Source organism: Brachyhypopomus gauderio, chromosome 1 (assembly GCF_052324685.1).
Source record: "Brachyhypopomus gauderio isolate BG-103 chromosome 1, BGAUD_0.2, whole genome shotgun sequence".
In the NCBI taxonomy this organism is placed as follows: domain Eukaryota; kingdom Metazoa; phylum Chordata; class Actinopteri; order Gymnotiformes; family Hypopomidae; genus Brachyhypopomus; species Brachyhypopomus gauderio.
Window position 1 is genome coordinate 4,783,678 of NC_135211.1, and position 19,027 is coordinate 4,802,704.

The 19,027-nt window shown below is 41.3% G+C and overlaps 1 protein-coding gene across 6 annotated transcripts in view; it reads left to right on the plus strand.

Moving 5' to 3' along the window:
* The window catches only part of map4k3a (mitogen-activated protein kinase kinase kinase kinase 3a), a 95,692-nt gene that overhangs the window by 55,553 nt on the left and 21,112 nt on the right, over nt 1-19,027 (plus strand). For 2 of the 6 annotated variants that reach the window (XM_077015634.1, XM_077015198.1), the window contains exons 13-19: nt 10-87; nt 2,830-2,908; nt 3,112-3,170; nt 4,794-4,856; nt 8,470-8,528; nt 17,271-17,309; nt 18,153-18,212. In XM_077015634.1, the coding sequence (XP_076871749.1) occupies nt 10-87; nt 2,830-2,908; nt 3,112-3,170; nt 4,794-4,856; nt 8,470-8,528; nt 17,271-17,309; nt 18,153-18,212 (437 nt within the window). The remainder of the gene's footprint in view (nt 1-9; nt 88-2,829; nt 2,909-3,111; nt 3,171-4,793; nt 4,857-8,469; nt 8,529-17,270; nt 17,310-18,152; nt 18,213-19,027) is intronic. The other 4 variants (XM_077015287.1, XM_077015378.1, XM_077015467.1 and 1 more) reach the window with 4 other exon arrangements.

The window sequence follows — 19,027 nt, forward strand, 5'->3', positions numbered from 1 at the left end:
CCTGTGCAGTTTAAGTACAGGGGTTTGTTTGTGCCAGTGTCTTCTCTATCACGCCGAGGCCTCCGTTTTGCAGCAGCTCATAGAAAGGTACCAGGGCCTGTGTGTGTGTGTGTAAATGTGTGTGTATGAGAGGGAGTGTGTGTGTGTGTGTGTGTGTGTGTGTGTGTGTGTGTGTGTGTGTGTGTGTGTGTGTGTCCCTGCGTGTGCATGAACGTGTGTGCTTGAGCGTGAGTTTGCATGTCAGAACTGGTGTCAAGACCTTTATTACCAAACTCCATACATTGCTGACAAGTTAGTCATATGCATGTGACCTGCAGTATTCCATTTATACATCATTAATTTAGCAAGAAGGAAACATTAGAGGCTGAAACATGTTTTGAGGCTATGTAATAGATATGAAACATTATTTCCTGGTATTGGTACTGCTGGTAATAAAATGGAATTATTCAGAAAAATTATTCTTGAAAAACACTTGAAAACTGTGTCGGGTAATATTTTAGCATCGCAAATCATGACAATTACTACTTTTATGTAATAATTCAAACAAATGTGTCTCATAGGGCATAAAAAATTATCTTTGTTTTTCTATTTGTATTTCAAAGACATTGTAATGCATATATTTTAATAGTATTACGTCAGCCTGTAGCTTTGAATAGTAATAATGGTGTAATGTGTTGAAGTAGTGTGTTCCTAGTGGGGCTAGAGCTGAGTCCAGTGCTCTGGAGTGATCAGAAATGTGATTGGCATGAGAGATCTAGCTTTGGTATAGCAATCAGTGTTCTGAGGAACATGGACCGTTGCAAAAAAAATATTTTAAAATTGTCTAAAAGCATTTGAAAATAAATGTAAGACCTGGATAGCCATGTGCGTGATCCCTCCGTCTGGTGTGTGTGAAGAGTCCGGCTGCTGCACTCTGAACACGTTAATTGGTAAGAGAGCTCCGTGTTAAACCAGATCAGAGAACACTGCAGTAGTCTGGCCAAGACAAAAGCACATCTGAGCATATGCACCTGTGTCCGCTGTCAGTAGTGGAGAGAGTATCCCAGACATTAAAGATTTTACAGAGGTGATAGTGTGGTGTCTTACACATTAGGGATATGCCATATGATGAAAGTTATATTTAATACTTACACCAGCCAGAGCAAGCACATATAGATCAAATATCAAATAATGTGTGTTCTGTCTGCGTGTAGTGTGTGTGTGTGTGTGTGTGTGTGTGTGTGTGTGTGTGTGTGTGTGTGTGTGTGTGTGTGTTGCCTGGGCATGGTTTGATTTAATAGACGTGTATGTCTGGAATGCAAACAGGGAGAAAGCCCAGTGGAGAGGATGAGTTCCTGCATGTACGCATCTGCGTGTGCACGGTGGAGCAGTAACAGTAACCAGGATAGCAATGTCTGTTCATGTTTGTGATTTTGTAATGTTCTTGTTTTAATGTTTCGTTTCTGCCCGGCTAAGAGGTGATCTTAGAAACCCACGTTGCAAATCCCCCAAATATTTTGGTTTATGCACTAAAAAAAAATTTTTTTTTACGCTGTACTTCACACCGTGGGCGTCAGCACTGGTGTTTGTGGATTTTTAGCCCCCGCTAGGCGCCAACTAGCTGTCATTGGACGTTAGTCTGTTAAGCTTTGCTCTGAACAGGTCAGTGATGGGTTCAGATCTCCGATTCAGAACAAGTTCAGCAGATGCATTGTTTAGACTACCCTCCCTTGGGACATTAATAGGCAAGACATTAATCGTATGTTAATAGTAGAGTTGTTTTTGGGTCTGGGTGTTCACATTGGCCTTTGACAAGCTGAAGTTTTACAGCAGCAGAGAGAGATCTCTTAACGGACTTCATCTTGATGGGAATAAATCATGATTCAAGCACATAATACACAAATAATGATCAATAATAGCTCAGCCAGCCACACCCACCCAGCACTGTATCTGAACAACAGTCTCATGCGTTTGAAGGTCACGCGTCTGTCTTTCGCTTCTGTTTCCACTCACCACCCCCTTCGTGGACTTCGGAATGGTGGCGAAGGAGAGTTGCCCCCTGTCCCCCCGTATTTCCTGTCCCCCTGTACTTCCTGTCCCCCCCTGTTCTCTCTGTCCCCCGTTCTTCCTGTCCCCCCTGTTCCTCTGCTGACAGTGTGTTCCCCGTCCTGTTCTTAGTGCTCTTAGCTGTGTGCGTGTGTGGCATGCTTGCTCTCCGATGTCTGTATTATCCGCCGATGGACGGAGCTCTGTGATAAATACGCGTGGCTGGAATCTTCCGGACGTTTGCAGGAGTAGGGCAGGAGCGGGGTGGTGGGGAGGGGGGTGATCTTGGTGTTCACAGGAGGCGGTAGCGATTGACTCGGGGGGAGGACTTTCCTGACACATGAGCCCTGGGTCAGCACAGACAGCCTCTTGGTGTGTGTTTTTCCTGCGCCTGTCCCGGTGGGCGGGGCTGCGGTGCTCAGGGCGCTGTGATGTGTAAGCACTTTGGCTGGACTCGGCTTCCGTCTTGCTGCTGATGACTGCACTTTCTCTATGCTGTTCTTGTAATACTGTGGGCCCCTAGATTACCGCCTCTTAGTTACCGATACGGCCCCTAGGTGCCGCTACACCCCCAACTATTACACAATACTGCAATACTGCTTTTATAACAGTGTGTTTGAGATTAATAATAGTATTTTACTACATAATAACATTATGCTGATTGCTTAAAGCGGGCTTGGCCAGGGGTTTCATCGTCTCTCTCTCTCTTTCTCTCTCTCTCTTTCTCTCTCTCTCTCTCTTTCTCTCTCTCTCTCTCTCTATCTCTCTCTCTCTCTCTCTCTCTCTCTCTCTGTGTTCCCACAGCCTCCCATATCTGTTCCTCAACGCATTCCCTCCAAGAGCCGAAACGCACGAGAAGGGAAGACATTGTCAGAGATTAATTGTAAGTTTGTGTGTGTGTGTGTGTGTGCCTGCTCAACACCCCTGGGGACATGTTGGTCTACTCATTTGGCCCTGCAGAGGACTGATTGGCCTGAAGGAAAATATCAGATCTTCCCCAACCCCCCGCGCTGGTGTGCATGGTTGTCTGTGTTTACTCCACATCCTGTCTTCGCCCAAAGCTTTAGTAAACATTTCTCTTCCCAGTTGGCCAGGTGAAGTTTGACCCGCCTTTAAGAAAAGAGACCGAGCCCCATCATGAACCAGTGAGTATCCGCCATCTCTACCAGTAAAACCAGCAAACGGACCCTCCTGTCTCTAACTTCGCCCAGTTGTCCTACACACCTGTAACTTTGTCCTCCGAAGTGATTAGGGGGAGAAAAAACCCCTACAGAACAAAATTACAGGTTCACGAAAATTTTGGGCACAGCTGTTGGAGGGGGAAAAGCCAACGTCCTCAAACCCAGTAGGACGACTGCGCTCTAGAAAACCCACTCTGACATCACTGCTCTAGAAAAGACACAAAAACAGAAAACCTACTTTCTTTATCAGCACCACTCCCTCTCTCACAGTACCAGTCCTTTATCAGCACCACTCCCTCTCTCACACTACCAGTCCTTTCAGTTTATATTAGGGTGGCTCAAATTGGGAAGTATCCTTAAAAAGAAAAACCCACAGCACAAAAAGTCATCGAAAGCTATTTGAGTCGGGAACAAAGAATGTTATCTTGAGATTTCTCTTGATGTCCCTGCTAACAGCTAACATTATCAGGCAGTATTTTTGGACCGTATTGCTGAGAGCTACCAGAGCCAGAGTGTGTTTGAGTGACTGTAATGTAGGGGTGTGTGGTTATGCCGTTTCAGTTTGTCAGACACACACCCACAACAGTTACCCACCAGTCTCGGGTTCTGCAACATGTTTGGTTTATATAGTACATTCCATGGAAGACTTCGTAGTAGCCCAAGACTCTTGTTCTTTTTGCTCTGTTCTACAGTACAGGGGGTGCAAACACGATTACGTGTGCATAGTGCGTAGAGCATTCGTCTGTATGTTTTATAACGCGAGTGATCAGTTTCATGGCGCGCTAGGTGCAGTTTCAGGGTTGCTTCATACATAAGACAGCTAACATACTCATAAATGTGTGATGGTCTGCAATAAAGAGAAGGACACACCAGAGGGACCTCAGAGGGTTTACCACAAATTATCTTACAAGAACGGACAGCAGGGACCTGTGGGCATATCTTTTAGTTACTGAAGACAACAGAAACGTGAAGCCCTCCCCAAAAGAAAACCAAGTGGGAACTGAAAAGACTATACTTCAGGCTCAACACAGAATATCTCGATGTCTGGGGAGGGACATGGTCTATGGAATACCAACATTAACAATCAGAAAATTAAAAACAATCTATATTCTCTATTACATTTCATTTGTCCAGTTATACACGTTTAAAATGCTATAAATGACTACCCAGTTCTATATGTAAAATGGGGGTGTACTTTCTATTTAGTACACATTATGGCTGTAAACTAAAGCTTACATTGTGATTTAATATCCGTCTTTATTTAATTTCAGTTCCTATGTATTGGTGTACAGAGCCAGAAAAACAAGAGTTGTAGTTTGACTACTGTGTTGTAGTTTGACTACAGCGCTTTTATTTATCTGCAGTGCTGTTGTCTTCATCCGTTTCCTTGCCTCTCTGCCCTGTGTGGGAGTGAGGCCTTGTGACATTACTGCACGAGTACCCAAACAACCTGCACCGCCCACCCTGTGCCCCCCTCCCAAACCTTTATTTATTTTTTTTACCCATCATCCTCTGTGACCGTAGAGGTCCTCTGCAGGTTCCTGGCCTGCGCGTTAACCGCAGTTTCTTGGTGTGTTTACTAAACAGCTCGACACTGACGATTTTTTGGACTGTGCAGAAGAAATATACTACACTGCAAGATCTAATCTGGTATTTTTGTCTTTTTTTTTTCTCTGTCTTGTCTTTGTCCTGCGTCCCTCTTTCTGTGGTAGCTTCTCATCTGCTTTGAAGCATTCGTGCAGCTTTCTTCTCCCGTTCTCATCACTGCCTTTTGGAGATTCTGAGTCTCCATGTTGTGGTCGTGATGCAGTCGTTGCATGTTGCTGGTCTAGTTTAGATGTGCCGTGTTTGATGATTCTGGTAGTACGTGTTTGATCACGCCAGTCCGTGTTTGTCGATCATGGTAGTGTGTGTTTGATCATGGTAGCACGTGTTTGCTGATCATAGTAGTACATGTTTGTTGATTGTCGTAGTATGTTTTGAATCTGTCTCTCTGGATGTCCATCTGTGGGTTCATTTAGTGACCGGTCCCTCAACGCCTGCTTTGTTTTGTAATCAGATGTGTAGTGAAAGCTTGTAAAGCGTATGTAACTTCTAGGTATATCACCAGATAGAAAGATCTTTGAAGACTGTAAAAGGTAGAGACTAGAAGACATGTAGTGTGGAAGAGAAGTTCAGAGAGATAGACAGAGGGACAGAGCTGGAGAGCCCAAAGGATGAAGGTTAAACCCCATAGGGATAGTAGGTCTGTGCGAGTGATGAAGACCACCTCAGTGAGAGCCAATATTCTGTAACACATGCACAGTTCCTGACGTGCCCCTACCGACAGCTTTACAGGAACGTAGCCAAGTCACATGACCTAGAACGAAAGAGAATACAGGGGGGTGGAAAGGAGTTTACAGCATAAAGACTTTTACTCCTCTTCCTCACTTGTTCTCTCTCTCTCACACACACACACACACCTACAACACTCTCTTGACTTTTCTTTCTCCGTCTCTGTCCGCCTCCCTCTTTCTCTCTCGCCCTTCCAACACAGTGAAGATTCCCTTCAGCTGTCTTCTAATGAGGCTATGACTAACCATAACCCTGGGCAAGGAGAAATTTGGCTTGTAAATCTGCAGGAGAGAAAAAAAAAAAAAAAAGAAATCGATCAAGGAGGATCGGCCATAGAGAGGGAGACGGATCTCAAGGTGATGCAGTTGTCTGGGGGTTGGAGAACGCTGACTGGGTGGGTCTGTGGCTCTGCCACACAGACTCCTCTGTGACTGACGGGGGACACGTGTGCATGGCACCACAGAGAAGCTGGTGTGCATCTGCTCGAACCGGGCTGGACCAGCAGAACAATCCCATCACCTACACCTGCAGTGTAATGAGTTCTTTCTGTGTGTGTGTGTGAGGGTAAAGAAGCTTCTCGTGAGCTCTGATGAGGTAGAGATGGAGCTGATTTAACAGATGGAGCTGTGTGGACCCGTCTCCATAACTCTGAAACGCGCTTGTCTGTCTGCCCACCAGTCACAGCACACGTGATGGTGTTTGTAATGCTACAAACCTCAGCAGTTACACGGCACCATCTGTGGTGTTTCAGTGTGTAATCAGCCTCAATGCGATCGTGCCGAGTAGGCCAGACCTTTACTCTCCGAGTGTAAATTAATAGAGGAGATCAGAATGGGTGTCGTCCGTATGTGAAAGCTCGGGACCACCGCAGTTAGTTAGAATGTTGCGAGCAGCGACTTTTATATGAGTGGACGGCAATTGAAAAGTGAAGCCAAAATGTCGCTGGCGCCCTCTAGTGTCTATTTGGTTTGTGAGTCTTAACCCAGCCTGTATAATTTAGCATAAATAATATTTGAAGTTTTATTAAGTTGTTTCAGTGATTCTTTTAGAACTCCCACAAGTTCCATTCCAATAATATCTCCCCTGGCATTTTTTACATTTATTTATGATGCTAGCATTTAATATTAATATTTAATTAAAATGCACTTAGGCTGTGAGCCAACCCACTAAAATTGTTCTTTTTGGTTAGTCTTGTCTAAAATGTCAGTTAACATGTTGACCATGAAAATTTATGTAGTTAATTTAATTTACAGTGTGCATATATATAGTATGTATCACAATAAATTGAGATGCATTTCCTAGAATTACCATAGTCTTTTCACAGGTATGACCAAGACTAAACAAGTTATTTATTTATTTATTTAAGTTTTTTTTTTTTTTAAGAAAAACTTGTTCAGAAAGATTATATCCGTCACTGGCTGATTGATTACAGAGTTTGTGCTCTGTGCACATGTCGTAGTTTGTGCTCTGTGCACATTCCGTAGTTTGTGCTCTGTGCACATTCCGTAGTTTGTGCTCCGTACACATTCTGTAGTTTGTGCTCTGTGCACATTCTGTAGTTTGTGCTCCGTACACATTCCGTAGTTTGTGCTCCGTACACATTCTGTAGTTTGGGCTCCGTACACATTCTGTAGTTTGTGCTCCGTACACATTCTGTAGTTTGTGCTCCGTACACATTCCGTAGTTTGTGCTCCGTACACATTCTGTAGTTTGTGCTCCGTACACATTCCGTAGTTTGTGCTCCGTACACATTCTGTAGTTTGGGCTCCGTACACATTCCGTAGTTTGTGCTCCGTACACATTCCGTAGTTTGTGCTCTGTGCACATGTCGTAGTTTGTGCAGCTTTGTATTTCATGATGAAACTCTACCGTCGTGCAGTGGCAGCGTCCATTCAGCGTCTCCTCCAGATTTCTCTGTATTAGCATCTCCCCTACAGAACACAATTTTTTAAATGTTAAGCATGCGTAGTTACAATGGATATGTTTTTTGATTTAACGATGCATTTTTAAATTGGAGTACACTGGGATTTCTCAGCCACCATCTCATTCACCGTACTTGTTTGTTTATTTGATTGTTTTTGTTTACTCTAATCTTTAATTCCTTGTTTTCATTGCATTTATGTTATTTTTTAAGAGATACAGATCGATCAGTTTGACAAAAGGCCCACCACCTTGCAAGATAACTGACCATTTTAACCACAGACCACAGGATAGGCACCTAATCTGTGACTTGGCTGCTTTGAGGGTGTTTTAAAGATTGATTGTATTTATTTCGGTTTGACAGTTCTGTTCTGACACAGTTCTGAGGCTGCAGAACAAATAGCATATTCTCTCCATGCTGTAGGCTAACAATATAGCTAGCATGCTAGCATCCAGCATTTTATTTCTTTTTTGTTTGTTTTTTTTGGAGGTGGGTGTGGGTTGAACAAGTAATTATATATCAGTATAGAAAGTGGATAGTCTATTACATGTCATCGATGGAGCCGTCCTGTTTTCCACTCATATACGCAGTCGTCTTTTGTGACCTGCTGAGATATTATTAACGCATAACCCCTCACATCATTTAGCGGCCCTTTTCCACACTCACACTACTAACGTTAATAAAACACAGCTCATAATGCACTGCAAATGTGGCCAGCAAGTTCAAACAAACCAAACAGGATCAAACATATTGATCAAATATTGGGACTTTTATTTTGATGCAAAAAATCAAAACATTTTAACAGCTATTAACCCTATCACAGTAGGAAACTGCCACCCACTGTTAAAAAAAAAAAAAGCAAATTGCTTGTATATGTCTGTTAGTGCTCTGCGGCAATGTGTGGATACCTTTTCACAAACGTGCATCTGTGTGTGTGTGGATCTGTTCGAACTACTTGGTGGACAGTGTGTTTTACCATTGTCCCTTTGTGTCCATCCTCTCTCCCAGGAACTCTACATGGACTATGGACCAGACTCGCCCACAGGCTCCCTCCTTGGGGGGAATAAGTAAGTACTTAGAGGGTACTTCTAAGTTCAGAGTGAGTACGGTCACTTTGGCCACACGCTTTAACTTGGAAATGAATACATCCTTCAGTGGGCAAACACATAGGAAAGAAGCTTCAGTGTGGGGGTAATTGTATGTAAGGAAAACACAAAAATGTTGAATTGGTCCACATTGTTTTAGGAATGTGTTGAACTATTTGTTTAATTGTTTTTCAAGCGTATTATTAAAAAGAAACACTTGCCTATTGCACATTGCTGATATGCAAACTAGGTTTTAAATCTGAAATCAGTTTATGTAGACTTGATTATCAATACCTTTTTTGGCCTTAATTAGTTTTATAGCCTGGTTTGTATCTGCAACAAATGTAGATTCTCAAACTCTTCTTTTTTTGTGCAACATTTGTTGTAAAAAGCACTATATGAATTAAGCTCAGTTGAATTTAATTGAGCTTTATGCATAAGTCTCTGGGACATGTTATTCTGTGAAAGTTTAAATAAGCTAAGTTAACCTAAACAACGCTCTAGCAAATAGCCATTTTGGTAGATCAATCATGAGTCTGGTCTCTTGAGAACACTGGGATGTTCTAGAACATTGTAAATGCTGCTTCTAAGTGTTAAAATGACTACATCATCCAATACCCCCTGCACCCTTCCAACCCAGAAATGACTTTATCCATTCATCACTGAACGGTTGGTTGTGCATTACAGAGACCAAAACCCATTACTGTATATAAATGTAATCCCGACAGTGCGATGAAGACGGCAATCTCTTGAGCGCTGGCAGACAACGGCACTTAATAATAACCCTTAAAGTAGGTCATTTACTCAAACATGCCCCAACCGTCCTAGTCGACACAGTCTTCCAATGTTCAATTAAACGAGTACTCGATGGAACATCTGAAAATAAAGAAGGGAACTCTAAAACAAGGTCCCTAAACTCCATCTCTCTCCTCTGGTAAATGCCCCCATAAAGATTCTGTCTCCTTTAATATTTTTCATTTCTAAGCCATCCAACCATCCTGTAAACATATGATGGAGTCACCACATGCCACCCTGTCCGTCTCCTCCTCTTCCTCCATGAGGAAGGTCACACGAAACCCTTCACGTCTGTCTTCAGACACACTAGTAGTATTCAGATTGATCACAGTACTAATGGCTCGTGTTCTTGCATAAGCTGTAAACACTTCAGCAGGACTTTGAGCATGTCTTTCAGAACCACTGACTTGACTTCACGAAGCAGATGTTGCAGTCTGCCACACGCATCCCCTGGGCAGAATATTCCCCAAATTCACATCTGCTTCTGGGCCAAATGGCAGTTTTTGTCTCCTTTTCCCCCCTCTCTCTCTCTACTGGATCAGACTGCAAGGGAGCACAAAATGTTTACAATCCAAAACCTTGGGTGAAAAAGGCAAAAACCGACTGCAGTGTAACGGACTCCATCTGTGAGCTGCCAATCAGAGACATAAACTTCTTTGATAATCAGAGCAGGAAGCAATTCTAACAGAGGACATTCCTAAATTAGCCATGCTCTGTAACTCTTACACCAAGTCCCCCAGAAACTGACAGCGCTTACAGAGGCAGAGCAGAGCTTAGTGAAGCCAGCAACACTCCCTGGCTTCACCATCCTTTGCCTTTGTAAGCAGCTCTGTCTCAACTATACAAACTGCCACTTCAGCTGATGAAAATCCCCTATCATTACCATAATTACAATAGCTTAAAAATGGTTGTTAACCATAGAAGGTTCCTTGATATTGCCCCTTTGGAACAATACAAAGTACTAAGCTGTTTTAACCTTCTTCTCATTTATATGGGTAGTGATATGATCAGGAAACATTTTAAAGCCCTAAGACACATTCAGGTTGCTTAAACTACCAGATGTCTTCACTGCCACACACATAAATCAGTTCTTTGCTAAGGAGTTATTTAACCCTCACAAATACCTGAAAAATATGTCCTTAAATGCCTGAAATGTTTTGCAAACTAAGGCTTTTTAAACAGCTTCCTGAACTTGCTTATACACTCTTCGTTCTTCCACTGACAAAGCTATATCTGGTTCACAGCCATTGCCCCAAAGGACTCCTGCAAAAGTAAACTGAGTGTTCCAACCCATATATCGCAACATACTCTGAGAAACCACAGGATCCCTATATACAATTTAGCAACAATCACATCCTTCTAGATCTCTCTGAAACATGCCCCTCCCCCCCTCACACCTCAATCACTCCCCATAAAATAAAATTTGGAAGTTTACTTTTTGTAATTACTGTTAGGGATTAATTTTCCTCTGCTCATCTTCCTTAGCTTTTTCTACATCCCTAATGTCCTCACACATTCCTTTTCAATACCCAACGTTCTAGTTCTAGTTGTTCATGTTCTTCAGAGTGTAAATTGTAAATAGTCCTTTTGTTGTTAAAATTTTACCCAAGAATTACCCATTTTCTGAGACACTTGCACTTGGAGCATTTGGCTACTCTAACGTCTTTCAATTAAAATAAACATTTTTTTTTGCAAACTAATTTCTCACAGTCCGTTTTAGTTTTGGTTTTTTATATATATATACATTCACCCTGGCAATCAGGATATTTTAACAGAGTAATATTAAAATGAATTAATGTTTTTAAAATGGTAAGCTAACCAAAACACAAAATAAAAAAAGTTACTTTAAATAATTTTCTTACTTTACTGATAATTTCTTACTTTAAGTAATAAATGACTGAATGCCACATGCAGCTCCACTGCAATGCCATAAACCCAGAGTAACAAACTAGATTTTACCTACTAGTAGGAGAAAAGGTTCAGCATCACAACACTCCATAACTGCTTCAGCGTCATTGTGTGTGGTGGCCTTTCCCCTGTCAGATGTTAATGTGACATGTTTGCGATATAAAACTGTTAGGCTGTTTGAATTCCTCCTCAATTGTGAGATATTTGCATCTTTAGTTTTGTATGTGTGCGCACACATCTACACACAGTGAGCTTAAGGCTGAGCATGTAGAATGTGATGAACAGAAGGTTGCGAGAGACAGATGGAGTGCCAGTGTAGTGCAGTTCTCTCTCCCCACTGTGTGTCTGTGTGTGTCTGTGTGTGTGTCTGTGTGTGTGTGTGTGTGTGTGTGTGTTTCCCTGTCATTCCCAGCACGCTCCAACAGATGGGTCTCAGGCAACACCATCATTCTCGACCTGTGATTGATCTATCTGTCCATCCATCCGTCCACCCATCCATCCATCTTTCTGCCTTTCTTTCTGTGTCTTTCTGCCTTTCTCTCTTTCTGTCTATCTTTCTTTCTTTCTGTATCTTTCTGTCTGTCTGTCTTTCTGTCTATTTTTCCATATTCCCAGGGAGAGCTGGGTTAGAAAACTAAGTTTGGGTTCAGCTTCAGGTGAACAGTTAAAGTTATTTTAGGCTCTAGGCTTTCAGAAACTGAAGAAGTTGGTTTGCCAAACAAAGAGTCTCACTTTGTATCATACCTTTCTGCATTTAACAACCTTGTACTAATTGCATGAATTAGGAACATTAATTATTAAGTGCCAATAAGTATTTAGGAATTTCATTTGAATGTACAATTTACCAAATTTTTATTTGATACTCATTGCTGAACAAGCTATAAAATGACGTAGCTTTCAAAATTGTTTTTTGTAGTGTTTTTTGCATCCTTTCCAAATTGTTTCATGCAGAGGGAGAAATGCAGAGGTAGCATATGTGAATGTAGTGTGTTTCGGTTTATATTGCTTTTAGAAGAAACTAATTTCAAAAATAAATTAATCATCCAACTAGTTAAACATTGTCGTCACTAGGGATTTTTTATTTATTTATTTGTTCTTAATTCAGCCCCAGTAATCTCAAGCCCCCTGTAGTTTGAGCCTATCCTTGACGCGTTTGCCTCTGGGAATGGCCATTGAGCAGAACAATTGGCAACACTAGCTTAAAAAGAAAAAAAAAAGTTGTCTTTGATTTTTCTGTTTGAAAATGTTTTGCAGTAACATTACCTAAAGGAGTAGAAACAATCATGGTAATTGACCAAGGTATATGCAATAATGTATGAGACAAATAAACGATAAGTATCATTGTTATTTTAAGCATCTGAGAGCTGTATGTCACTCACTTTTCAAAATGCAATCTAAAACACCCCTTTGAGAGTCCACGTTTAATGTTAGCATGTTTCCATCAACGAGGAACTGTTCTATTTGACACGAACCCATTGTTGTTGTCAGGGTTCACGCTGTAGAATCCACTGTTTGGAACGAACTGGGAATTAACTATTAGGGTTCCAGGACCTGTTTATTGTAGTGAAGATTTGAAGAATGGTTCCAAATTAGGTTCACAATCTGGAAACTTGCCCAGTTCTTCATAGGTGGAAAAGGGCTGTGTCATGAAGTCTAGTTGGATGGACTACTGAGCATGTGCACTGAGAATGCATCAGAAATCATGTGCTGGTCATTAAGCACAGCTCACAAACTTGTTTCACCATCTGCGAACTAAACACCACGCACAATATGAAGCTTTAAAAGTCAACTGTCTACAACACAAGGTACCAGGACAAAACGCACTGCCGACCTTGTGCAAGGCACAGAAAGAAAAGAAAAAGAATGAAAAGAGACAGATGGCAAGACAAAACATCATCACCAATTACACTGCACAAAGAAGAGCCACTTCAGCTTACTTGAATGTTTCAGTTCACCGCCAACGTCTTGTTTACATTCATTCCATTAGTAAGCAAAAACGACTGTCCTATTATTAACAGGTGAGTTAGTACAGTTTAAAACTTTTACAAGAACATTTCACTAGAATGCAAAATAATGTCTACTTATCGAAATCCCAGAAATGCCATAAAAAGATTTTTTGTAAATATCATACACCCTTAACCATGTTTATTTCACAGTGAAGAGGGCTAATATCAGTTTATTTACAGTGGGGAAAATAAGTATTTAGTCAGTCACCAATTGTGCAAGTTCTCCCACTTAAAAAGATGAGAGAGGCCTGTAATTGACATCATAGGTAGACCTCAACTATGAGAGACAAAATGTGAAAAAATAATGGTGCAAATAATGGTGGAAAATAAGTATTTGGTCACCTACAAACAAGCAAGATTTCTGACTGTCACAGACCTGTAACTTCTTTTTTAAGAGGCTCCTCTTTCCCCCACTCATTACCTGTATTAATGGCACCTATTTGAAGTCGTTAACAGTATAAAAGACACCTGCCCACAACCTCAAACAGTCACACTCCAAACTCCACTATGGTGAAGACGAAAGAGCTGTCGGAGGACACCAGAAACCGAATTGTAGGCTGGGAAGACTGAATCTGCAATAGGCAAGCAGCTTGGTGTGAAGAAATCTACTGTGGGAGCAATAATCAGAAAATGGAAGACCTACAAGACCACTACTAATCTCCCTCGATCTGGGGCTCCACGCAAGATCTCAGCCCGTGGGGTCAAAATGATCACAAGAACGGTGAGGAAAAATCCCAGAACCACAAGGGGGGATCTAGTGAATGACCTGCAGAAAGCTGGGACCAACGTTACAAAGGCTACCATCAGCAACACACTACGACGCCAGGGACTCAGATCTTGCAGTGTCAGACGTGTCCCCCTGCTTAAGCCAGGCACGTCTGAAGTTTGCTAGAGAGCATTTGGATGTTCCAGAAGAGTATTGGGAGAATATCATATGGTCAGATGAAACCAAAGTAGAACTATTTGGTAAAAACACAACTCGTCGTGTTTGGAGGACAGTGAATGCTGAGTTGCATCCAAAGAACACCATACCAACTGTCAAGCATGGGGGTGGCAACATCATGCTTTGGGGCTGTTTCTCTGCAAAGGGACCAGGACGACTGGTCCGTGTACATGAAAGAATGAATGGGGCCATGTATTGTGAGATTTTGGGTGCAAACCTCCTTCCATCAGCAAGGGCAATGAAGATGAAACATGAGGAGATCTGCATGGAGGAATGGGCCAACATACCAGCAACAGTGTGTGCCAACCTTGTGAAGACTTACAGAAAACGTTTGACCTCTGTCATTGCCAACAGAGGATATACAACAAAGTATTGAGATGAACTTTTGTTATTGACCAAATACTTATTTTCCACCATTATTTGCAAATAAATTCTTTAAAAGTCAGACAAAATGATTTTTTTTTTTCACATTTTGTCTCTCATAGTTGAGGTCTACCTATGATGTCAATTACCGGCCTCTCTCATCTTTTTAAGTGGGAGAACTTGCACAATTGGTGACTGACTAAATACTTATTTTCCCCACTGTAGCTAGCTAGTAGCTAAGGTGACATCATCATAACAGTTTTGATTCTTGTTTATTAACAGTCATTTTACTTTGTATTTTCCTGTGTGTGTATCATTTAGTTGCTTTGCCTATCCTCCATTAATTTGAAGTGTGTAAAATCATCATTTCCTCCTTTTTTTTCCTGCTTGTGGAAGAAAGCATGTAATGTGTGTCCATTGTTTTCCTCTGTCTTGGTGGGGAGGGGCCTGGGTTTGTCACATACTCTACCATGACATTTACAGTGTCGGTAATACTACACACACCGCTTTATTAAGCCTGAGATGAAAAAAGACAAATGCCCACAACTGGCGACGCTCGTAGTTAAGTAATTTAAAAACCAATACATTTTAATAATTAACTAAATAAAATGAAGCATTCCAACTTAAGTCAAAGCTCTTTATGGAAATGTAACCGGTTAATGAAAGAATAAAGTGATGTGGACTAGTGAATTATAAACAAAAAAATGGGTAGGCCTAAAAATATTTCAGGATCCATGTTCAAAATTTGAAAGAGTAAGGAGAGAACTAAGAGAACAATGAAGAGAAATAAACTGAAGTTATAAAACATGAATTTTACACACATTAACACACATTAGGCAGTCTGGTTTTGTGAAGTCCATCACATTTCTACAGTGTGGACCTTGGACTCTATGTAGATCTTAGTCAAAAGCCCAAGCTCAAATGCCTGTAAATGTAAGCGTTTTACCCATGTCTTTACCCACATAGGCACTGCCAAAATAAATAATGTTACAGCAGATTTCTGCTTCTGACCCTATGTGCTGCTTTTTAACTATATATTTTTTGCCTTATTTGTAGGTCAGTGTAATTGGGTAATTCTATGTTTATGTTTATGTTTTTTATGTTATCTGCTAGTTTGGCCTTAGCAGTCTCCTGTAGTGGGAGGGTGAACCCTGGTCTCATAGCCCCTAATACATCACGTCGTTTCTGGTGGCATGGCAGTGTGAGAATATACAGCTTGGTTTTTTTTCAGTGTTCTTCAGGTGTGTCATCAGTCTCATTCTCCAGTGCAGACTCTCTCCGTATTGCCTACCTTCCACAATAAACAAAAGATTCATTTAAAAATGGTACAGTGACTCGGACTCAGACTTAAACATGCAGTGTTTTTTTGTTATTTCTTTTTTGCAACTTGCATTCTAAACAAATCTTCTGTTTGTAATTCATTCATTGAGTTCAGTCTTTTAATGTTTTCATTTAAATAGAACATTCGTGGCACACACCCAATTACTGTGAATCACAGTTAGATAAATTGACACACACTTTGCATGGGGCATATAATGTGTTTTGATGACATAGTCATACAAATATATATTTTTTTAAAACAATTCGCTATTGCCCTGCATTTATTTGTTATTTTTGTTTGGGGAGGGGGGCATTAAAGGGACATGCCATAGAATGGTGGCCTAGACATAATTTAAAATTATGAAAGCTAAAGAAAAGACCGTGTTTGCTAGCCAGACAAACTGAGTTTAGATAGCTAGCTAATTAACATTTTAGACTTGGAAGCTAAACATGAAATTGAGAAACATTGAAGATGACGATGACCACAACAATTATATTTTATGTTGGATTCAGTGGTAACATTTTTTTTTTTACCTGTTACTGAGTAGCAGTGTTAGCTAGCCAGCTTACAGTTTTCAAAATGAAAGCTGTAATAAAGTACAGATGTTTATACATGCAGCCATAATGTGCACTGGTGTCCTGGTCACTTTAATTTCACCACCCAGTCCTGTCTTGTATGACCAAGCGCCAACGCTTGTGTAGGCAACCCAGTTCCTGGCTATGCCAATGTTTATCAACCATTGGTTCAATGGCAGTTTGGATGGGGTGCTCAGCCTGACCTAGGGTTGTGTTCTGTTGTGAAAATGATGTCTATAGACTCCCTGTATTATAAGGAGCACTGTGAACATTCACAATAGATATAGCGTTAGTTCACTAGATTATGTCTTACTTTATTTTGTATTGCAATGGTGCTGGATTCATATATAAACATTTTGTAATGCAGCTACTCCAATATGAGAGGCACTGGATTACCTGGCAGGATTCAGCCCAAATTAAGCACTGCTTAATAAACTGAATGGGCAATTCAGAAAATCTAATTAGGTACCCACTTGGCACAAGTCTAATAGAGGAGAAGATAACTTTCCATATATATCTATTGATCTTTTGAAATTAACCGTCCCAACTTAAGTCACCAACTCTCAATGGAGCGTGTGTTCAAGGGGCGGAGCTAAAAAGCATGTAGTGCAGTAATTTGCAATTTTTAAATGCGACTTGGCTAGAAATGTTAACTAGGGGCCCTTTTGCAGCACACAATTCTGTTGGAACTCACTAAATAGGTTCTTGCATTTGTAAAATGATTCCTCCCCCTCCCCTCCCTACAGACCCCCCCATGTCAAGAGCAACTGAGCTATTTGCCTAAATCTTATTTGTTGAATTGTTGTGTTGCAGGAGTCTCTTGAAGTGTGTGGAGGAGGAGTTGCACCAGAGGTGGGCAGCTCTTTGCATCTGTCTCCAGTTCCCATGCTCTTCCTCTCTCTCTCCAAGGCTCTCTCTCTCTTTCTCATCTTTCCTATGTCACTGCCTTCCTCCCCCTCTCTCCTCTCTCTTCCTCTCCCTCTCTTGTTTAAGCTTTTCATCTGATCAATATTTGATGTGACCTAACCTTGCCCCCCCCCCCCCTGCGCTTGGCCGAGTGGAAGAGTGGGCTAATGTTCTTGGACGTGCTACAGAGATCAGTGATCTCTTCGTTACACTGCCATTTGCCTTTCACTCTAAAACACTTCCATAGAGGACGGCTGTTCTAACGGACATGTTCACTCCTGTCATTTTTAGAATCGCCCTATAGTCAGTGCTGCTTATTTTTAAAATAACTTTTAAGACACAAGGGAAATGGATTGATCTTTCCTGCTGTGTTGGTATGCTGAGTCATGCATTTAATTGAACTGCATATAGAAAAGCATCACTGCATTAGAAGGACTGATCAATTTAAAAAAGATTAGATGGCATTAGAAAATCAGATAAAAAAATAAAGATTAGGCACATTTTTATTTTAAAGATTAGACATAATTAAATATTTACATTTAGCTCTTAGCAAATTACAGTCGTGCCCAGTCTAACCCATCACTTGCTATGCCTTTGATGAGCTCCTTAAAATGATTTTAATTACATTGATGGTCTTATGGTCTATGTGTACTCTGTATATTGTTGGTGACGCACTGTTCCAAAGAAAACGTTGGTTTTGTTTTAAACTCGGTAGGTAGTTTGCAGTGTGTTGGGTGTAGCGTGCGGGTTGGTACAGCTACTGATCCTTGTATCCTTCTCCCCCCCCAGGGGACACGAGGCACATTTAGAGGAGGAAGAGGAGGTGGAGGATGATGATGAAATGCACCAGTAAGTCCCTCTGGCTCTCTGTCTTGTGTGGACCTTCTGTGTCCACCTCGCCCCTCTGTTTACTGTCTTCAGCGCGTCCTCTCCAGAGCCCTGCGGTATTTACCGTCCGCTGGCCTCTTTCCCCTTGGCAGGACCGCAGGACGGCCATCGCCCACTTAAAAGCCATTCTGAGCCTTGCAAGCTTTTACTTTCATTTTTGCTCCATGGAATATGTCTGGCCTTCTATTCAGTTTTATCGCTGAAGTTTTAGTTCACATAATTCCATGCAACGGTTTATGGGTTTAGTCTTATCAGGTGTAGACCATGAATGAGCTAGCATGCTACCAGGGAAGATTCACCCGTCTTCTCATGATGTGATGTTTACTCTGCTAATACTGTTTCAATTACATCTGGGTGGTGTTGAGAAGAGAGATGTGATGTGTGAAGTATCAAGACTGGCAGAGCATGGTGGTCAAACTATAACTATAGCTCTATAGTTTAGCCTAAGCATACAATTTTTCATTCACATGCTTTTGAATCAATATAGGCCTATAAGATTGAACATGAAAGGTTTAGAATAATTGTCTGTTGTCCACAGTATTAATCAGAAGTTTCTGTAAACTTAAGTTAAAAGATAAAATGGCATGCCAACTTTGTCATTATGGATCTTTCAAGGAAAGCTAATGTGATATCTCCGCTTAGGGTATATGATTCGAGCTGAATGAGAAAGAAGAGTCAAGTCAATTTGGGTGATGCAAACCGCCGAGTGACCTTTGCTTCAGCGAACATATTAGGTTCTGTTGTATGTGTGGGGCCCTTAATGGCAAAAGTCTGAA